Here is a 22,728-nt window from a genome sequence, read left to right as displayed (position 1 = left end):
TGAAATTGGTTTCTCGCTTCAGTTACAAATAGAACAAGACGACTGACTGATATTCGCATGCACACTTACAGTAATGCATGTGTAGTGTTTGGAGCAGAAGTTATGGTGTAGACTGAGAAATTGGTATAACATAAAAACTTGATTTTTTCACATGGTTCATTTTGATTGAGTAGAAAGCAATGGATAAAATGACACCTGTTACCTGTATTGTTACAGATTTTAATAATACAAGTATAATTACATAGTACATGATTTCCAATCAGTTGCAGCCATCTAACGACTTCACGTAAACCCAGGAAATGTAATGAATGTTATTTTTATACCTTGTGGTAATATTCAAATATATGCTGTCATTTACACGTCAAGTCTTTTGTGATCACTGTGCATCTAATGTATCAAACTCAATAAAATTTAGTCTCAGAGAGTCCCACAGTTACAGATCCAAACTCTTGACGGGGCAAATATCATGGTTTACAATATGTTGTTGTATTATACTAATGTAGAAACTGAACTTTCAGTTTGTGGAGTCATGATGGGTGACTGGTTAGAGTGGTCGGCTTGGAATCTGCAGGTTGTGGCTTCGAACCCCATCGCTGCCGTTTGTTTCCAAGTGGCTAAAGTCCTTGGGCAAGATTTGAACCATGACTGTGCCGCAGTCAACCCAGCTGTATAATTGGGGAACTGGTAGGATAGAGGCTGCAATGTGCTTTAATCCTGTGCACTTATAGAGGCTGCAATGGATTGTATGGCATACATTTAATTTTTTCTACCCATTTAAATTTGGGTAAGACATTATACATAGCCATTATATACTTTTAGCATTGTGCAATGTTTCTCTGTAGGTCATAATACATCAGCATATCAGATATTGTTTTGGCCGACTAGCTACAATCATGGTTCAAATCCATCGTCGCAAACCACAGCCTCTTTTATGGCACCGTTCAGAACGCGCCGTCCCACAGGTTATTTTGCAGTGTCGCGGAAGAAATAACTGCTGTGGTTTGTGAGAATATTCAAATCTTACATGTAAACCATAAAAGGCATCATGATACTACTAATCCCAAGGTGTTCGTTTTTTGTCTGTTCATTTTTGTGTTAATTCATGTTTATCTGTCTTTTCTATACATTTTAATTATTTTGTACTGTGCGTGCATTTTTCTGTTTTTGACTTTTATTTTTGTGTGTAATGTACTGATACACAGACGAGTGTAGCCGATGATAAATGTAAATTATAATAAATCATGGTAGTAAATGTTTAATTGACAGGTGATTTTAATTGCTGATTAAAATGATTAAACAATTGCCAGTACAGATTGTGGTGTATTTATTAACAGCAAGCGATTCCTGGTACAGATTGTGGCACATTTATTAACAGCAAGCAATTCTTGGTACCTGCAATACCATTCTACCTCATGCTGGAGGGTCAAAATAGAACAAGAAGGTTGACTAATTATTCTCATGTTTGCCTATTGTAATGCATGTATAGCATGTGGAGCGGAAGTCTCCATGTCGACCAAGAAATTGAACGATCATTATCTTTGTGGGGCACCTAGGTGGTCAAATTCTGTTTCAGGTACCGAGAATTGTTGCAAATACTGGAGGGTTACTTCAGGAAATAAAGGCATTTAGTGAACTTTGCCTGTTGAATGTTACATCATCACTTGAACATAATATGGCTGAGAGAAAAAGTTGAAACTTGTTCCTCATTCATTGTTCGTGCCATGAGTAGGCATTGCATTATGGGAGTTTGCATACGTGAATATGCAAAATAGAGAATATAAATATTCATTATTCTGATTCATTTCTACCTTCAGATGAAACAATGATGAATGTTTGTGCGAGTGATGTAAAATCATGACATGACTCTCCAGTGCCCAAGCTTATGGCTTTGCAGACACACATCAACAAATGGTTAGCCCAATGTGATCAATGAGGGCGCACAATACAAAGATATTCTACTACAATTATGCAGTAGATGATATCTGTACATACAAAACAACTCCTTTAATTTCAGTAATGCAAAGCTCTGAGGACTGTAAAAGAGTCCAAGTTTAAGTGACCATATAAATATCAATTATGATTTCTGCATAAAGTTTGTGTACAGGTGTACATAGACAGACCAGATGCAAATATAGTTTCTGTAGCTCCTCCTGAGAAGTAGAGGTCCTTGGCATAATGTAGTATGCACCCCTAAAATAGAAATCCTGAACTTTTACTGTTACTTTGTTCAAGAAAATTTAATTTGTGATCTATAATCAGTTGTAATTATGTTAATAAATTAGAGGTCATCAAAAAAATTTACTGCAATTTTAGGAAAAATCAAAATTACGCCATTTTAGAAATTAGTATGGCCGCCAAATATTGTAACTCAAAATAAAAGACAGTAAGAATAAGAGCGACACCCCCACCCCCATTTCTTGTTATTTCCGAAAGGACAAGGACCAAACTTTCATATGGGTCAAGTTTAGAGTGCTTTTAAATAAGAATTTTGATTTTTTGGATATTTAGTCCCCTGACGTGTATTCCATCATCTCAATAATACATTCAGCATCACATTACATACATGATACATGTCATATTTGGAAGAATTTTATTTCTGAAAAGAGCAATATTACAATAATGTAGATACAGCAACCTAAGATAAATAAATTTAATTTCTGTGACACGCTTGGCTACAGCAGATATAATTGTTATGTGAATAATATAGGATAGTTTAAAACTGTAGTGTTGTGTGGGGTTTTGTGAGGTGTTAGGGTAACATGTATTTTGGAAGAGGCCAATTAAAGATGTCACCCATCTAAGTTTATTGTTTTTTCTTTTACTTTTTATTTTTTGCAAAGTATTGTTATCTGATAAAGTAATGTACCCAGCTGATACAGTAATGTACCCAGCTGATAAAGTAATGTACCCAGCTGATACAGTAATGTATCCAGTTGATACAGTAATGTACCCAGTTGATACAGTAATGTATCCAGCTGATAAAGTAATGTACCCAGTTGATAAAGTAATGTACCCAGCTGATAAAGTAATGTATCCAGCTGATAAAGTAATGTACCCAGCTGATAAAGTAATGTATCCAGTTGATAAAGTACTGTACCCAGCTGACACAGTAATGTACCCAGTTGAAATAGTAATGTACCCAGTTGAAATAGTAATGTACCCTGCTGATACAGTAATGTACCCTGCTGATACAGTAATGTACCCAGCTGATAAAGTAATGTACCCAGCTGATAAACTAATGGCATAAGGTCATACAATTTCAAACATTACATGGATGATGGACTGATGTTTTCATCTCTCTTCCAACATAACCATCAATACTAAAGTTACACCAAATGTTAAAACTTGTGCCTGGTTGGGTTTTTTTGGAGTTGTTTTCTCCAGCTGGATTTGATTCACTTAGAAAATGCATGAAACTTGTGGCACTCCCTTTGGAAGGCTGTGGAACAAATAGGAATTTCCCTTGGATTTTCCCCAAGTGAGCTTCCAAGGAAAACTGACTCTATACATTCAACAAAAGTTAAAAATTCTGCTATATCTCTGGATACACCAGAGATGGAATGGGAATGAGTACTTGGCATCTGAAAAATGATGTTTGAATAACCAGCTGGAACAGGCAGTTTGAAAGTAAAACAAAGTTCAAGTCCTCGGGACTTGAAATCAATGGTAGTCCCATGTACACAGACTACCAATTCTTGTCATGGGGTTGCCATAATGTGCAGCTGGTAGCCCATTTGGGTTACCGTTGATGTGCGATGATTTGGAAATTCCGGGCATTGGTCCAAGTATTCAGTTATTGATATTTCTGCACAATATTTTGAATGGTTAATGGTTTAAGGATTGGACACAGACTTTGAAGTCAATGGTACGTAACCAGTATGAATACTTCTGACAACACAACTAGTACACCAATTTATTGAGTTGGATGCTTATAGTCAAAGGGTAGATAAGAAATAAATTCTTCCATCCTACATCTTTTGGAAAAATATCACCTCATTGCAAAACTTCTGAGGGAAACAACACCCATAGTCTGATCTGGGTTGTGGTTATTATGTAAATACTACTATAATATACCGTCTGTCCGGACTATGTTGATGTTCAACTTGGTCTTACAAAGTTATTCATATGCAAATACTACATTTAAAATGTCATATTGATTGATGTTCATCTGGATCTGTTATAATATGTAAAAAAAAAAAAAAAGTACTATTAACATTGATATACATCTCGCTCTACCATTGTAATGTTCATCTGGATGCGAGTTACTAGTATTATGCAAATATTATCCTAAACTTGAAGTATTTGAAATACAATTGTCAGGCCCATGTTAATGTTCATCTGGGTCTCTTATTATGCAAATACGTTTGTCTGGACTACAATGATGTTCATCTGGGTGTGCTATTATGCAAATATGTTTGTCTGGACCATAATGATGTTCACCTGGGTCTCAGTTATTATGCAAATATGTTTGTCTGGACCATGTTGATGTTGATAGAAACTGCTTGAAAATGTTGGCTAGAGTATGACCCCTTTTATCAACCCATGTACAAAATATTGCATTGCTCTGATCCAAAGTAAATATAACAAATTTCAGTTTTAATATTAACTACCGTATTCCCTACCATCTAACCCTTACCATGCAGAACATTTCCTGGTTCCAAAATCAAGAGAGAAGGAATGAAATTGTAATTTTTTTTTTATTGACACAAAGTTTGATCTGGATTTTATTTTTGACATTGATTTTACACTTACTACAATAAATCAAATTTGATTATTGGGTAGTTGTGCAAACATGACAACCACAGAGTAAAAGTAGCATTTTAGGCCAGTCTTGAGATTTTCAGCAAACAATACTTCAGAACTCAATTATGCAGTGTTTTTTTGTTTAAAAGCCCAAGTCAGTAAAAACTGCTTCAGTTCCTCATATTTTTCACCGACTTTCTGATAAACTTACGATGCAGGATATGCAAATATATGCAAATTTACCAGGTTTTCTGCCATAGATTTCTGAGACATTTAATGTAGAAGTTTATTTCAAGGTCATTGTTCTTCTAAGATAATTCTAAAAAAAATTCCTTTTTTTATTGCATGCAAAACTACAATTCCATTCCAACTCCTGAAGATGCCGTGCAAGTCATTTAAAAAAAATTTCACTTTGAAGGAAAACCCCTGACAAGTCTATTTTCTTGTTTATATTTTGTTTCAGCTAATACAAATTTGCAAATATAATTTGCCTCCATCACACAATGATGTAAATACAATTTCCTATACACAACTAGTAACATACTGTAAACCTGGAACTTTTTGCTGTAAGACTTATTTTCGCGCTGGAAAAGAAAAATGCAAAAATAAGCTGTGATTTAAATGCCTTCTTGTACATGAACACAATGTACCAGTCTGCTAATAGTAAAATTTGTCTTTGGGAACTAGCTGAAAACTGTAATTCGAAAAATTTTCTTGTGGCAAAATTGTCCAGGTTTACAGCACTGTAACCATGCAAGCAACACCTTTCTTACTATGAAACCAGGAAATATACAAATTACAAAATACACATACCAAAAACATTCAACTACACACTGAATAATTACATTCCTTTGGTAATCACAGTTCATTATTTATTTGTGGTAAAAAAAAAATCCCCGTCCTATTTATCAAGTCCATTTTCATGGAGTTCCTTTGTTTCAAATAGAGTTCTTTTCTTTTCTTTTCTTTCATTTTTCAAACAAAAAAACTGTACAAAAATATCTTTGTTTTTAGGTGTATTTTTTGTATTTTTTTCCATTACATTTTAAAGGTGGCCTAACGTTTTGAAAGTAATCCATGGATATATTAAACAACATAGGGAGATAATATCTACTTGAAAGTATAGTACGTTCATTTGTGTGTGAGTGAGTGAGTGAGTGAGTGTGTGTATCTGTGTATGTGCGTGACTCTGTCTGTATGTGTGTGTACGAGAATGTAGCCCTACTAGTGCAGGGAGAATAGCATGTACTTGTTGACAATTACAACAGTTCTGACTTCTACTTTCATAGGTCGTTACGTCTTTCTTAAATCTACCTTTAAATCTGAAAGAAAAAGAAAAAAACAAAATGTTAAAATTGCATTTATCTTGACTATTAAACTATCATGAAAACTAGGTTAAATAGTCAGAACAAATCTTAGTAGAAGACACACACCCTCAAATATTTTCCATACGACTGAAATGGTGATATGATTTAAAAGAAATTAGTGGCAACAAATATATGTTATATGCAGGATTGGATTTCATCATAAAGGTCAAAGTCAAGGTCAAAGGTCACCGGGGACACATGCCTGGAAGGACAGAGCCCATTTTGGACTCTTGATACAATGGACACAGCCAATTGTAATAGTCACCCCCTTCGTGGGTTTAGAAATGACATTTATAGTGTTTTCACTATTGCCATGTGATATTTTAATTTTCATTACACTAAACAGTTGTTCCAACTTAGTACATTCTTACTTAGTACTTCTAATGTAGTCACAAAACTTAGGCATCCTACTCTGGTACGTATTTGATTATTTATCTGAAGGTAACAAGCACTCAGGAGTCATGAATATTCAATGTTCATCTAATACATATTCACATCATCTAAGACCCCATGAGGCAACAGTTTGCCACTGCTATAACAATGGAGGTGAACAATATATTCACTTTGGTGTTTCTTGGCAACTCAAGTGGCCATATGTGTGCGGATGAGGTATTAATTTTGGATTTTTAATTTATAAAAGAATGTTACCATGGCTTGCCACTTGAAAAAATCAACGTGAAACAACATAAACACAAGTTCTTGTTTGTTACTCAATACATTGTAAAAGATTACTAAATGTATAAACGGTTTGTTATTGTACATACATACAATAACAAACTTTTTATATATATTTTAGCATTTTGCAATGCATTGAGTTACAAACACAGACTTGGTCAATGTTATTTCGTGTTGATTTTTTTTCAAGTTGGAAGCCATGGTAACATTCTTTTATAAACCAATATTAATCCCTAATCCTCATCCATATGGCCACTTTACGCAAAATTTATGTGATGTGAAATCATGAAAAGACTCTAAAGAAATCTAAATTTATGAAAATAACTTCATTTCTTGGAATGGTGCTTTCTTTTATCTAATGTAAATACTACATGCACCTCTCCCTAACAACAACAAAACAAAAACAAACAAAAACATAAGTTAATCTAAACAGAAATATAAATTAATAAATCTTACATCATCAATATCATCCACATCTGCAGTCGCATCAAAATCAAAAGTGATGTTATCGTCTTCACCCTCAGCGTCGGGACCGACTGTTTCATTGATCTTAGCGTTTTCTGGAAGTTCACCGTATAGTTTGAGATTACGAGCCTCGTCTGGTGTATACTTGAGAATGACATCAGCCTTCTGATCTTGGTAGTCTCGTAGTCCAACCAGAATGATATCAGATTGGTTTATCCACACCTATGTACAAATGAAAGTTTAACACTGAAGTTGTCAAAAGTAAATTCAAGTGCTACTCAGTATACAGTGTAGTGCTATCCTTCATCGAATCTCAAGATTTCTCTTCACATCTAGGCTCAATGACGTCCCAAGATGAAATTTCAAATTCAACTAAAAGCCACCCACACAGTCAATCTATCACAGAATTCTGTCCAATAATAAGTTTAATAGTGTTTATTGGGATCAGCTATGTAATGTCCAAATATGGTACAGTAATGTCCAAATATGGTACAATAATGTCCAAATATGGTACATTTGTCAGATCAGGACACTACTTATACATTGTATATAACAATCTAACAGTTAGGGGTTTACTCATTTGCATCAACAACTTTTGGTTCATGATTTCTCATCTTTGGCTCAGTTATATATAATTAATTATAGTAAAGTTAATTATGAAAACTTGTTAAAAGGACATAATATATATTGCATGCTAAACAATGTTTCTTGTGGTATACATAGGATGTACCTTGGGGACCAATTTCATTTAAAGCCAAAATTATTAAAATCTCTCAAACTTTGTCATATGTTTCTGGCCCTTTCAAAATAACAAAATAAATTTTGGGGCTCATCTTCTTATCTTCAAGGAAATCAAACTATTTCCTCTTTCCCACATTTCTCTCTGAATAGATTGTGTATCCCTAAATGCATACAGTGTTAAACATAGAGATGTGTAGCGATATCATAAAATTGTCAAGAGTCCAAAAACTTTCTTTGTACACTCTAAAAGGACTTGGCAATGAGTGCAGTATACAAGCGTCTACAACTATGTTCTGTGGAAAGTAATACAACCCTTATAACAGTTGTCTACAAATGCTGCTGATCAGAACTTTGTTTTATCAGTAGTAGACAATTAAAACTGACTTTGTTGATGATGAACAGTCGTCTGCTTATCACACTATCAACAGACATATACTGATACAAAATACCATCATGTGTCTCTGATGTGGGTTCATGCCGTGTTCTTACATATTAGTTTGTTTATGTCTGTGAAAGTTAGTCATATCGCTATATCAGTGATTGGGAAGTCTCAAAACACCAATGTGACAATGGCCCCATTCCAGCAAAAATAAATGGGCCATTTTCAATTTCAATGGGCCATTCAGAAATTCTAATGGACCCAAGTTAGCATTCATGATCCAACAATTTTTGGAGGCATGTTTAATACAGTAAACGCACGTGTTTGCCAGCCAGAAATGACGCGATCGCGATGTGGGGGATAATTCATCCATATAGTTACATTGTTTCTAAATTATGTATAAGAGTAGTACGTAAAATTAAAAAATACCGCCAATGGCGTTGTAGCACAACTGTAGTTTTTAAAAATGTTTATCCATATGCTAGTCTATGCTAACAATAGGTGTTTATTTGCTGAATAACTATCCAGTTGCCTATCCAACCATGTTGTTATCTTTACGATAAATGCTATCATTTGGCTGTTGCTATGGGCGTGGTCATGTTGTTAGATATATTTGCATACATTTGTGTATGTTTTTGTTCACTTGTGTATGAATTCCTGATATTGTCTTTGCAATATACGTGATCATTTGGCTGTTGCTATGGGCGTGGTCTTGTTGCTAGGAAAATTTACATACATTTTTTGAATGTTTATTCAATTGTCTATTAAACCCTGTTGTTATCTTTGTGAAATACACCACTGTTTGGCTGTTGCTATGGGCGTGGTCATGGTTACTAGGGTATTTGCATACATTTTTTGAATGTTAATTCATCTGTCTTTCTATTCCTGTTGTTATCTTTGCAATATACGTGATTATTTGGCTGTTGTTATGGGCGTGGTCTTGTTGCTATGCAAATTTACATACATTTTTTGGATGTTTATTCAATTATCTATTAAACCCTGTTGTTATCTTTGTGAAATACACCACCGTTTGGCTGTTGCTATGGGCGTGATCATGGTTGCTAGGGTATTTGCATACATTTTTTGAATGTTTACTCACTTGCTTACCAGATGATGTTGTTATTTGACCAAAATATACTGCCATTTGGTTGTTGCTAAGGGCGTGGTCATGGTCGCTAGGGCCAATTTTGTCAAAATGTTTTTAAGAAAATCTGCAGAATAACAGTTTCAGAAACATCTCGCCAAGTTTCAGACTAATTGACCAAGTACTTTTTGAGATATAAGTTTTTGACCAAAAATGAACATTTTTACACCTAATTTGCATATCACTCATGGAATCATGGTAAGCTTAACATTTCTTCGTCCATACATCCCTAGATACATTCCCATTAAGTTTCAGCCCAATCTGCTCAGTAGTTTTAGAATTATAGACTTTTAACCAAAAAGACACATTTTTAGCCCTAATTTGCATATCACTGATGGAATCATCCCGTCATGAACAAATCTTACTTTACACCACCTTAAGAATGTTCCCACCAAATTTCGCACCAATCTGCCCAGTAGTTTCTGAGTTTAAGTTTTTTGACCAAAAATCACATTTTTTGACCCAAATCACACACCTGTGATGCGATCATTTTGATTTGAACAATTTCCCAACTAGACACCCAAAGTAATGGACCCACCAAATATCATGGCAATCGGTTCAGCGGTTTTTGACTTTAAGTTGTTTACACACACACACACATCCACACACACACACACACACACACACAGACAGACAGACGCCGGGCGATCCCTATAGCACTACTGAACAAGTTCAGTTGTGCTAAAAAAAAATGAGACTTTATAGTATAGTAACGAGTTACTACGGAATGAATGGTGAGGTAGAATTGGCAACATTCGTTATTTCTGATAGGGCCTATAGGGGTATAAAAGTAAAAGTGTTCTTATGTAGTCACATGAAAATTAAATACATAAATAAGTAAAGTAATATTTCTGCTTGTTATTGTTTGTACAGTAGGGAAGCATGTTCAAGTCACGAACCGTAAGTCCGTACCGTATGAAGCCATGCAACCGTTGTAAGCCTGACACGGAAAAGTGGACATCGCGACGGTAGTTTCTGTGGTAGCGATTTGAGTTGTTACCTACAAGATTAGTAATTGTGTTGATAAATTTATGCTTCAAGTATTTATTCTAAAACATCGGTGATCATAATCACTGATCGTAACATTCATTCAAGGAGTTGACATCTTTTCTCATGCATGATGAACGCAGTGATGGTCAGGCGAGGTCATCAAAGGGCATACTAATTTGAATATCTTGAATCGTATTGGTTTGATCTGTTTCACTATACCAGGGGAATGGTCACGCGTGTATCGTGTATTCAAATAGTCAAACATGGATAGAGGGACATGAAACAGTATAAGTATTCAGATTTGCTTTGCAAAAGACGACGTGTGGGGGCATCATTTCAAACAGCTGACGTGAGTTGGGTTTAAAATGTACTTCCGTACTTCGCCTCTACCGAATCGGCACTCCAGCACTGAAGTGTCTAAATTTCACTGTTAGCCACAATGCGCCTTTGTGGGCGCCAAGAAGTCGATTTCAATGTGCCAATTTTCAATTAAATGCGACTATGACGCGAGGCGCGTTGACTTCCCAATCACTGCTATATACCATGTGACTAACTTTTATAGACCTAAACAAACTAATAATAGGATCGTGTGAATCTATGTCTGATGCACTTGCTATTGTTTTTGTATCAATGTATGTCAATTTGAAAGTCTGATAACGAGAAGACTCTTCAGCACATTCAAAGTCAGTTTTAATTGTCTACTACTGATAAAACAACATTCTGATCAACAGCATTTCTATACAACTGTTGCAAGGGTTGTGACTATTTGCATTCATTCATTCATTCGTTTATTCAATGCATTCATTCATTCAGTTTTGTCATGTCCGTCCACTCTTACCTTTTTCCTAAGTTTGCCTCTGATGTGACAAAGACGTTTGACACCATCGAAACATAACGCTTCAAGTCGACCATTTCCTAACATCTTTACAACTTGGGCATATTCTACAAATTACGAATAAAAATATAACATGTTTCAACATCATGATCTGCATGCAATATGAAGTCAAACACCAAACAATGGTACATTCTTCATTTGTAGCAATGCTTACAGCTACCCTGATATGATGTAAGAAAAGATTTATCGAGGTAAGCACCCTAGAAAGTTGCAAGTAACTACTCATGACATTTGCAGGTGTTAAATGGTCCAATGCAGGTGAATTTCTGTCAATACCTGCATGCAGCATGTGACATTAAATTTACCAGCATTTAAAAGGTGAAATTTCAATTTTAGTTGCACTTCATTGACAAATTTTGAAGTCCATTTGCATATTGACTATTTTCATGATAATTTGCAATAATATGAGCATTGTCATTCAACAACATTGATGATTATTTTTATTCAACAGATAAACATGACATTTGTCACAATGAATGTTGATAAGAATTAAGTTTGATTAAGTTTGATATACGGTATATTATTTAACTTTGCTCCTAAGTTTTTAATGTCAGGAGCATTTTGCTCCCCAAAATTCAGGAGCAAATTGATGCTTAAATATCAAATGTGGTTGCCGTCACTTTTGCTGCATTCTTAAAGCAGGAGTATTTCGAAATAGGAAAACCTGTGTTGTTTGGTAGTGTCAACCTTCTTACATACAGACCTGGTTATTTTTTAAATCAAACCCAGCTGAGTCTGTAGTGGTAAGAAGCACAAGCATTCACCTCTCACCCAATAACAACAGCTGGACTTAGTAATTATACTGTTTACCAAGGTTTTGCTTTCAGTATTGCAACATATACATAATGATTGTGCAATACTGTAAAGAGAACCTAATGACATCAACCCCTCCATGACCTCAACGCTATTTTTGGACTGTAACATTATTATTTATAGCCGACCTTCACGATTGAAGCAAATACACCACTGTGGTTCTCACAGTCTGGTTTGAACAACAACTTGCTGTTCACTCTTTATGTTGGCTCAAAAAAAAAAGCCAAACTCTACGTCATGTTCACTATATTCAAATGAAAACTTGATATCTGTTGGTAAAATGTTGTGTAAAAAAAAATTTTCTTCCAGACACAAAGGTGAAAATTGATACCTGAAATATTTTACTACACTTCAGTCTTTGTCAACAGTGTAATATTCACCTTTTTTCTGCCCACAATAAAAGTTTACATACGCAATGCCTTACCTCTCAAATCTAAATGTATGTAAACAGAGTTTCTACATGTACAGTGGCATGTATGTGTATGTACACATACTATAGTATTGTATGTACACAAAGTTTTCACTACGAACACAACATTTTCACACATAGCATATGTTCTAAAAATTTACTTTGCCAAGAAATTTTCCACACGCTGGTCAATCATTCATATTACACTGCAAAGTGTATACTAGTATTTTTTTAACCTTTAATTTTTAGACAAAATTAGACCAGCCATTTTAAACAAAAATTTGATGTAAACAATTTTGCCATCTTTTTAATATATTCATTCCTTGAGTCACAGATGTAATGATTAATTTACCAACCTTGGCCGTCTTCTTTGAACACCAATTCTCTCTTCTCAGATTCATTTTCATTCTTTCCTCGCCTCCTGTTTTTACCTCCCTTACCTAGAATACAAAAGAGTTTATTTAATACTATGCATTTTGCAATTATACTAAAGTCTTTGTGTAGCAAATAGCTATAACTTGCCTGAGTTCATAAGACATTTCACCAGGATACACCCCTCCCCATATAGTGATGTATACATTGTTAAGTAAATTACAATATAATACATATTCCCTCACCTCAATGAATTCAAGGTACCTATAATAGAATATTCCTTCCAAACTAGAGGGTCAAAATATTACAAGCAGCACTGGAGTGGAACTTGGATGTTATGGTATCAACCAAGAAACCAAATGACTACCTTTTCATGATGCACCTAGTTGGTAAAATTCTCTTTCTGGTATTGAGTAAAGTCAGTACCCTAATTAAGTTCAACAAAACAGCTGTGGCTATGAGTTCATAAGATATCCCAGTAAATCCCAACTCTTGTTAGTTACATAAGCCTTGCTGTTTCAGGCCTGGCACACCTGGTAAAACTCCTGTATTTTTGAATTTTATTTGAATTTTCTTTGCCAGCCTTGGGACAAGTACATTATCAAGTCCTGTATGACCTACACTATGGGGACTTATCATAAAGGAGATGCTTGCATTATTATGCTGTACTCACAGCTACAGCTGTGTCTGATTGAATTGACAGTGTACATACAATTATACAGAATTTCAGTGAAGCCAGCACATGCATGTGTGTTTGGGTATTGGTAGTGGTAGTGGTGGTGGTGGTGGTGGTGGTGGTGGTGGTGGGGTTATGAGAAATGCTTAAACAATTCTCCTTGCTATACTCACAAGTTACAGAGATTTGAAATTGAAAAACAAATCAATCCGACCCTAGGACAGTACAATATAGTTACTTCGGAATGATAAATTGGAAACGAATGCGACGTTTTGATCCGTCTACTACGGGCATTGATCACGTAATGATTTAATTATTCAGCGTTGATATCTCTCTCTGAATCCAAACCTTATTCTAACACTGTGACCCACTCAGACAAAACACTTAATTACTCATATGAGTAAATGAATACAGTCACTATAAAAGGGGAAGTGAATTTCATACATGGAAGTTTTGAATCATATACATGTCATACACATACCTTAAAGCTTTTTATTGTATAGGTCATGCATTCCAAGCCTTTTTTTCCAATTAACAAATAGATGGCAACGTCCTAACTAAATCTGCTGTATGGAGGTGTTTGTAGAATTATTATCTCCCATCTAGTTACCCTTACATGTATGTATTGTCTATGAATAGTTATGAATTAATAACATGGGAATATGTAAACTGTGACAAGCAATGTGTGCGCTGTCTAAATAAAAACTATTTTGATAGGCTACTGACATGACACAGCAACTTGAATTTCTCGTGACAAACCAAAATTTCACGTTCCTATCCCTTACTAATACGTTGTAATCAGTCTGACCTCTAACCTAAGCCATTCTGACGTGCCACTGGCACACAAAAATTCCTTATGAAATTCCAAAATGTGATGTTCACCTATCTCGGACTATGTGGAGACTTGCAATTTTTAATGTTTTAATGTGCAATAAAAAGTGTATGTTATTAGTCAATTGGTAAGTCGAGGTTGGTGTGCTTGGTGAATCTAACTAATTAATTAGTGTACTACTATTGAAATATACCCTGATTTGGTTAACTCATAATTATTCATAGCAAAAATACATATTTTTATGCAAATTATATGCTAAATCATTTGTGTGTCATAATATTAACAAATTTTGGTTGATATCAATATTTTCCCCACAATAACTAGGTAAAGTACTGGAAAAATATCAAAGAACTTGAAAAGAGTCAGATTATTGCTACATTTGGAAATATTGCCTTTCACATATTGCGCAATCTGTGACATGAATCTCAGTCACAAATGACACTGCGACATCTTGGTAAACAATGTTGACACCATGTTGAAATTGCACAAAGCCTCTAAATTTGGGATCTTTGATATCACTGACATGTGTGGCGAAATCGTCCCAAATCTAACAAGATGGGATATTTGCAGAATTCGTTTGAGTATTTCTAAAGCAAAAGATTCTAACGAATAAAATTTTCGCCTTAGGAAGCCATACAAACGATGCATCATTCTCCCAACATAGACATGACCATTTTTTTCCCCGGAAGTGTCTCTGAAGTCCCTCCGTTCATACAACAATGCCGTTTTCATGATTTACCTTAAATAACACATAGGTCAAACGATTTTCATTCAAGTAACAGTTGTGTGTTCAAAAAATTGACGATCGAAAGATCTGAAATATATTAATATTCGTTCAATATGGCGGTACATATCAGGCATACAGTACAACACATGAAAATTTCATTGAAGTATTTTCTCAAGGACAGCTATTTCAAGAAGACATGGCAAAAAAAATGCTTTTTATACATATATTTGTGATGTAATATATACTCATACCTTTATTCTTCGGCATAGTTCCTTTCGAATAGGTTCAATCCACGGATTTCCTGTCAAAATCGTACAAAAAAATGACTGTAAATGTAATCGACGACTGTTCTTTCTCACAAACGTGCTGCGTGATTAGCTGAGGAAATAACACCGAACAAACATACACCATTATTGGTCGAAGGTGGCGCCCTGTACTTGCCATGGCGACAGATTAGTCATGCAGATTAGTTGGTCGGCCAAAGGCTAGGACAACCTACTTCATTGTAGAAAATTGAATATGCGAAAATAAAAATCACCGTTATTAGAGTGGAAGACGCAAAACGACACTGGGAATTAATTTTCTCCCTGTCATAGTCTATATTAATAGTTAAAAAGGAACTGTATCCCTATGATGTTGTAGGTCTATGCTTGCGGATTCGCAGTAACATATCAACAAATGATGAGCCCTGGCCCTATGTAGTCGATGAGGGCCCACAGTACAAGGATATTCTACAATTATTCGTTTATAGATATTGGTACATACAAAACAGTTAATAGCGATGCTCCCAAGGACTGGTGAGAGAGTCTAGTCTGTGTCTACCCCTCAGACCTTAGTGGTCTTTATTTACCCCTCAGATCTTAGTGGTCTTTATTTACTCCATATTATAGTATCAGGGATAAAAACACGCACGGTACACTGTAATCGTGATGATATTGTCTGTAATTCTGTTAGCGTACCATGGTTCACTTACTTGACAAATACTCATATATATCTTTATCTGAGATTATCAGATAGCTAGCTGTAAACAAATACACAAATCGATAGCTGTCACATTTGACCCCTTAGTTAGCAGTGACTTGACTGTCTTGTTTAAAACCACCAGTACCTGTAAGGACTACTTCATAGCTGTGTCTAAAAATGATCATTACAAACCACAACACCGTCTTTTCATTGTCAGTTCTCGTTATTCTTTCTACGACTGTAGGCTCGGTGGCTTCAGACAACAAGGTTTTACTGGTTTCCTTTGACGGGTTTCGATATGATTATCTTGACGACGTGGACACTCCAAACTTCGATAGTTTGATCCAAGATGGTGTCAAGGCACAGTACATTACACCGGCGTTCGTCACACTGACGTTACCTGCTCACTTCTCCATGGTCACCGGTACGTGTTCTATCATTGTAATTTAAATTTCATCCGGAAATTTCCTTCTTTTCAATTTTAACTTTACGACACTAAAAAAAACATATATGGCCCACTACTTGTATTTTACCTCTACGAAAACTGTTTATATCAATACAGTCGATCCGAAATAGATATTTCCCATTCTTATATTGTGTTATTTTGGATATAAGCTATTGTAATGTAGTGTGTATATAGAGAAATACTAAACATAAGGTTCAGACCTACAGACTTATAAAAGCAGTGCTCTAAAGAACAACTGACAAGCTGTGTTTATACGTTTGGTGACGTAATATTTTCGGCGTATTTAAAAGACACTCGCAGTATTCTACTATTACTGAAGCATGCAAACACCACTTATAATTAACTGAACTCAAACCTGGTATCTAAGATATAACTTGTAAACGACCCTGTGACGTAATTTTTTTACGTATCAAAAATGTACAGAAGATCCCTACTATGAATCAACTGTTCTAATAGAGTCAGAAGACAGTTGTGATGTTATACAAGGCATGCATCGACAATCAACATTACGACACGTAAACAGTTTAATCGAGATTATAATGAATTTTCATTTGACTGAAAAGCATATCATTTCAGCTTGTGCCACTTTAGTTCATGTAACGTTTGGTTTGTTGCACGTAGGCCCATTGTTTATCTACAAATATTACAATACATCTTTTTTTGTCGATGGTCACGTTCTAACTAATGATATTTTCCATACCATCTGTATGGAACGGGTTAAACACAAAAAATTAAAAAGTCACCAAAACAGACGAAAAAACCCACAAAACCGCAACAAGACGCTACAATTATTGCAGCTATATTTGCCACAGTGCACAGTTGTGCTTAGTCCTGCTTACATGGCGGTGTACGAGTCTGTATTACTGACTTGACTCTAAAGGGACAATTGTCAGAATCGAGTCCCGAATTCCTCCGTATGCAAGCAGGACTAAGTTGTGCTATATGAATCCAGAAAAGAGGAAATTTAAGATATAATTTCTAAAAAAAAAAGTCCTTATCGTGAAAATTTCGGTCGCTTTGCAGCTCAGGGTTCGCACGGTCCTGGAAAACCCTGGAATTTCAACCCTCCCTGGAAAACCCTGGAAAAATGCTCCCTACCCTGGAAAATGATCGTGATCCATTAATATTGATGAACGACATGTCTGTGCTTGAGCCACCCATTCTATGATTTACTACACTGAGTCTCGTAAATGTGAAATGGCGAAATATTTTCAAAGTCTTTCGCCACCACGGTGAATCACGCTGATTAAACCATAGACAATTGTCTATTGTCTATGAATAAACCTAGACCGTCAACCGATCGTAGAGGAGGCGATCAGGCTAAAAAATGTAAACATGTACTACGAAGGTCAATTCAAGCTAAATAAGGATGGTAAGATAGCAATGCACGATTAGCCGACATCTACATCGGATTTTAATCAGATTGGCTTACAACGGAGCCTATTCCGAAACTGAGCGGCGTGGCAACACTGGCAAATCACACAATCTCCAGTTCAATTGAGAAAATCTTGCATTGGAAGTCAGGACCACAAACTATTGTGAACACTCGCAATAAGTACAGTGACCCATAAGTGACATGGCAAATAAATTTATTTATTTATTTGTTTATTTATTTATTTATTTATTTATTTATTTGTTTGTTTATTTATTTATTTGTTTATTTATTTATTTATTTATTTGTTTGTTTGTTTGTTTGTTTGTTTGTTTGTTTGTTTGAATAATTACAATTTGCAGAAAAAAATATCAGGATGAGAACTTGGAGGAGGGGCGAGGGGAGGGGGGAGGAGACATGTTGGAGTTCTTGGAACACATATTTTCAGAGCTTATATTCATAAATCCGAGACTTTGAAGTGATACTCAACAAGGTGAGTTATCCAGTGTCATGCAAATTGACGACGAATACTACTCCAAAGTTCACATGACCATGGGGGAGAGAGAAGTTGAAAACCTTGGCCTGTATATATATACTGTCCTTTTCGACTGTCCGGGTTGTAGCTTGTCACATCAACACTATATTGCAGGCATGCCATTATCTACATGTTGATCATAAACAAGCTAGAAATTAATAATATTAAAATATGAAAAAAGGAAGATTGCTAGTGGCAATGTTTATTTACATTTCACACTGTTTAAATGCCTTTTCTTAAATCTTTTCATAGCGTTGCTCTAAGCTTCTTGGGACCTATCTCCACTTTGGCATAGTGTCGTTTATATTGCTAGATCGAAATAACATTTTTTTTTCTATTTGAAGGACTATGGCCAGAGAGCCATGGAGTTGTGCATAATATTATGTATGACCCAGTCTACAACGAGACCATTACAGCAGAGACCAGAAACCAATCCAAATGGTGGGATATGGGGGCTGAACCAATATGGCAGACAGCTAGGTTTCAAGGGAAGAGAAGTGGTAGTTATTTCTTTTTCGGTGGTAACGTTGAAATTAAGGTACATAAATATACATGACACCGTAAAATACATCAGATCCAATACTATCTTGTACACATACTGATAAAACATATACAGTAATCAAAAGGAGAGGGTCGCCATCTTGGAATGAGGGATCTTGAAGCACAGGGGCATGTATTATTGCTTAGATTGCCGTTTTCTTAGGAAATATAATACGAATCCTGCTGCTACAAATGTATCAATCTCTATACTAGTACAGGTAGGAATATATATTAATCAAAAGGTTGTTATATTTAGTCTGTAGACCTGGAAAACAACAATCTTTGAAATATTACACGCCCCAATGTCTTGAAGCAAAGCGAATAAAATCATTGCAGAAAGTTTGCAGACGTGCTTTTAAAATATTAGTAGTACCAGCCCACCCGTATACGTAGCATACAACTACTCAGCGTATATGAACTCTCTCCGACACATAATCCCTGCAGCTCGTAGAGATTGCATACAATATCGCTGCATAGTGAAGGCGATGGGGTATCTTGGGAACGGCAAAGGTGTATCAGATATTGTCATTGCCAAGACAAACAAGTTTCAACCTTTGCATGTACAGGTGTTGGTACCACGTGCTTTCCACGTGATATGATTGTGTGAGTTCCATGAGAGTCAGACGTTACAATTTTCAACACATAATCATGTATCATGATCTAGGTATTAGTTTTAATCACACACGAGTGATTCATATGTAGCCCTAGTGCGTCTGTTTAGGGGAGGGGGAGGGAGGGAGGGAAGGAGGGGGTAGGTAGATAGGTGGGGAAGCAGTTGATAAAGAGAGAGAAAGAGAAGCTGAGAAAGACAGAGAGACAGAAGAAATAGGCAGGCAGGCGGGCAGGCGGGCAGGCAGGCAGGCAGGCAGGCAGGCAGGCGCGCTGACAGACAGGCAGGCAGAGACAGAAAGACAAACAGGCAGAGCATTGAGTGAACAATTTATCAAGTAATAATATACCCTTGGGAAATGTGTGAACTAGGTGCCGAGAATGCTATCACTGAAGCATCGACGCTGCATCATCATCTTATAATGACACAATATTTTCGTAATTATGAACTACGTAACCTTTTATTCTTTCCATTTCCTCTGTGTATTCTTAGGGTCTCTACCCAAACATCTACAACTCGGATTACCAAGATTATTCCGTGCCATGGAATAACCGAATCGACACCGTTCTCAAATGGTTCCAGGATGATACCATTGATGTCATTACAATGTACTTTGAACAACCGGACAATGTAGGCCATTATTCTGGCATCGATTCCGACGAGAGGAGAGATATGGTCCGATCTTGTGACGAAACGGTAGGATACCTCTTTGAGCAAATTGAGGAGCAAGGTTTAAGTGAAGCCCTCAACGTTATAATTACAAGTGACCACGGTATGTCCGAGATCTATGAAACTATGAAAGTCGAACTTTACGACTATATCGACCCAATTGATGTTGATTACGTCATCGCAGATTATGGACCGGTTGCCATGATTTTACCAAAAGAAGGAAACGAAGAGTTGATCTTCAATACTTTAAAGGATGCCCACCCAAACATGACGGTGTATCGGAAAGCAGATATTCCGGAAAGATTTCACTATCGTGATCACTATCGTATCTTGCCTATTTTTGCCATTACTGACAGACCATGGGAAATTGCAACGGTAAGAGAGAGAGAGAGAGAGAGAGAGAGAGAGAGAGAGAGAGAGAGAGAGAGAGAGAGAGAGAGAGAGAGAGAGAGAGAGAGAGAGAGAGAGAGAGAGAGAGAGAGAGAGAGAGAGAGAGAGAGAGAGAGAGAGAGAGACAGAGAGACAGAGAGAGAGAGACAGAGAGAGAGACAGAGAGAGAGAGACAGAGAGAGAGAGAGACAGACAGACAGACAGACAGACAGAAGAGACATAGCAGATAGAGACAGAGACAGAGACAGCGACTGAGACAGAGAGAGACAAAGACAGAGAGATCGAGACTAGCTACGTGAGATCAGCGTAAAATGGTTTTCCACACTCCGACCGTTGATGGCGCTGGTAATATATGCAATATCCAGTTTTTGAAAGTAATAATTAATATTACTTTCCAACTTCTTTACAGATATGGCAACCTAACGGTCAACTTGGAGGTCACGGTTTTGACAATGCGGACATGACGATGAAGAACATCTTTCTAGCGAAGGGACCGAATTTCAAGGAAGGCTACACATCGAAGCCGTTTGACTCAGTCGATATATACCCCATGATGTGCCATATCCTTGACTTAGAACAAGCTCCAAACAATGGTTCCATCGATAACGTTATCGACATGCTAACAGACGGTGTTGCAGGAGCCGCTTCGCTGAATGTCTGCTTTCTAGAATGGTTCCTTCTGTCTCTAGCTATTCATGTATTTTTCCAATAATTTGACTGCTGTTGGCTCCATTTCATGTTTTCATCAATTTTCTTTCAAATTCAATGGTTTGTGTAACTCTAATAAACTCTTCATGTTCAATGTATAGCAATGATTTATCGAGTAACTATTTCGATGGACAATAAATATTTAATGTACTTTTTTATCACAATTTTTTCCAAGTGCTGTTGAATATTATAACTCACAGTATTCTGATCATGAGTGATGAAGAGATCCTATTTTCTGTGCACTTGTTTCTCTGCAGCCATTTCAAGAACGAATATTCTTTCACTTGCTGTCTGTAGACAGCTTTACTATGTTTACTTAGAAAAAAATACTGAAACAGTATCAACCAACTCCTTGTTCGTAACTCAATAAATTACAAGAAAAAAAAGCTAAAATGTGTATCAAAGGTTTGTACAACAACAAAAATATTTCAAATGTTTTATAGTATTTTTCATTTTTTTAGTTACAAACAAGGATTTAGTATAGGGTAGAGTTGACTTCTCAGACAGAGCTCAGAGGCCTCAGAGGGCGCAGAGGCCTCTGTCACTGGCAGAGGTCGCCCACAGAGCTCAGATACTACTAGACGATTTCGTCCAAATGATTCATTTTACAGTCTGAACCAATTGCAATCTTGATGGTCTTTCATTCTTAGTGAACATGTAGTCAGATATTAAACAACATATCTCTGTATGAAGGGCACGAAAATGGCGGACAAATCAAGGTTACGCTAATACTGAAACAAATAAACGAGAAACGATCTGTCTTTAAACACAGACACCAAGTGACTCTTATATTTATAAAGTAGGTAAAACACTGGCATCCCCGTAACTGCTAGAAAATGTGTAGCATGCGTAGGAACTAGGATGCTAGGTTGTATCCATGAAAATAGTCCGTAATTCGCCATCATTACTGCGTACACACTCAACTATAGAGGGCGACCTAACCGGGGTTGTTGTTGTTGTTGTTGTTGTTGTTGTTGTGTACTGTTTAATCTACTTTTCGGCAAAACTACGTTATTCAGGCATTCTCTAAGTTTGAAATTTAGATTTAACAGGAATTCCAACTATACTTTACTACTGTACAGTAGATAGCACTCCTTGCAACATTACTTACTTAGTTGTATTCAATACTTCTCTCCTTTATCTTTTCTTACACAGTCCCTCTATAACTGCGCTGTATTTGATGCAGACATAAGCTTGATATCATGTAATGATTTCATTACTGGATTACTTTGCAGGGTAACAAATAA

General features: G+C 36.2%; 2 protein-coding genes across 3 annotated transcripts; one reads left to right on the top strand and one right to left on the bottom strand.

Annotated features, from left to right (window-relative positions):
- Nucleotides 1–2,591: 2,591 nt before the first annotated feature.
- LOC144453940 (eukaryotic translation initiation factor 1A, Y-chromosomal-like) lies at nt 2,592–15,629 on the bottom strand. 2 transcript variants are annotated; one of them, XR_013482459.1, is made up of 6 exons: nt 15,480–15,629; nt 12,978–13,061; nt 11,343–11,446; nt 7,242–7,472; nt 4,441–6,065; nt 2,592–4,389 (listed from the first exon to the last, which is right to left on the bottom strand). XR_013482459.1 is itself a non-coding variant. In XM_078145311.1 (5 exons), the coding sequence occupies exons 1-5, from the start codon at nt 15,493–15,495 to the stop codon at nt 6,060–6,062; spliced, it is 441 nt and encodes a 146-aa protein (XP_078001437.1). In that variant the 5' UTR covers nt 15,496–15,629; the 3' UTR covers nt 2,592–6,059. The 2 variants fall into 2 exon arrangements, 1 of the variants encoding a protein (XP_078001437.1); XM_078145311.1 differs by having other exon boundaries at nt 2,592–6,065.
- An 829-nt stretch (nt 15,630–16,458) lies between these two features.
- On the top strand, nt 16,459–21,485 carry LOC144433175 (ectonucleotide pyrophosphatase/phosphodiesterase family member 7-like). Its single transcript, XM_078121484.1, has 4 exons — nt 16,459–16,615; nt 18,909–19,102; nt 20,207–20,758; nt 21,183–21,485. Exons 1-4 carry the CDS (start codon nt 16,606–16,608, stop codon nt 21,483–21,485), a joined length of 1,059 nt encoding a protein of 352 aa, XP_077977610.1. The 5' UTR covers nt 16,459–16,605.
- The last annotated feature ends 1,243 nt before the right edge of the window (nt 21,486–22,728 follow it).

This window comes from Glandiceps talaboti, chromosome 3 (genome assembly GCF_964340395.1).
Source record: "Glandiceps talaboti chromosome 3, keGlaTala1.1, whole genome shotgun sequence".
NCBI classification, from domain to species: Eukaryota; Metazoa; Hemichordata; class Enteropneusta; family Spengelidae; genus Glandiceps; species Glandiceps talaboti.
Note: the sequence above shows the minus strand (reverse complement) of the source record. Positions and strands in the feature narration are given on the sequence as shown.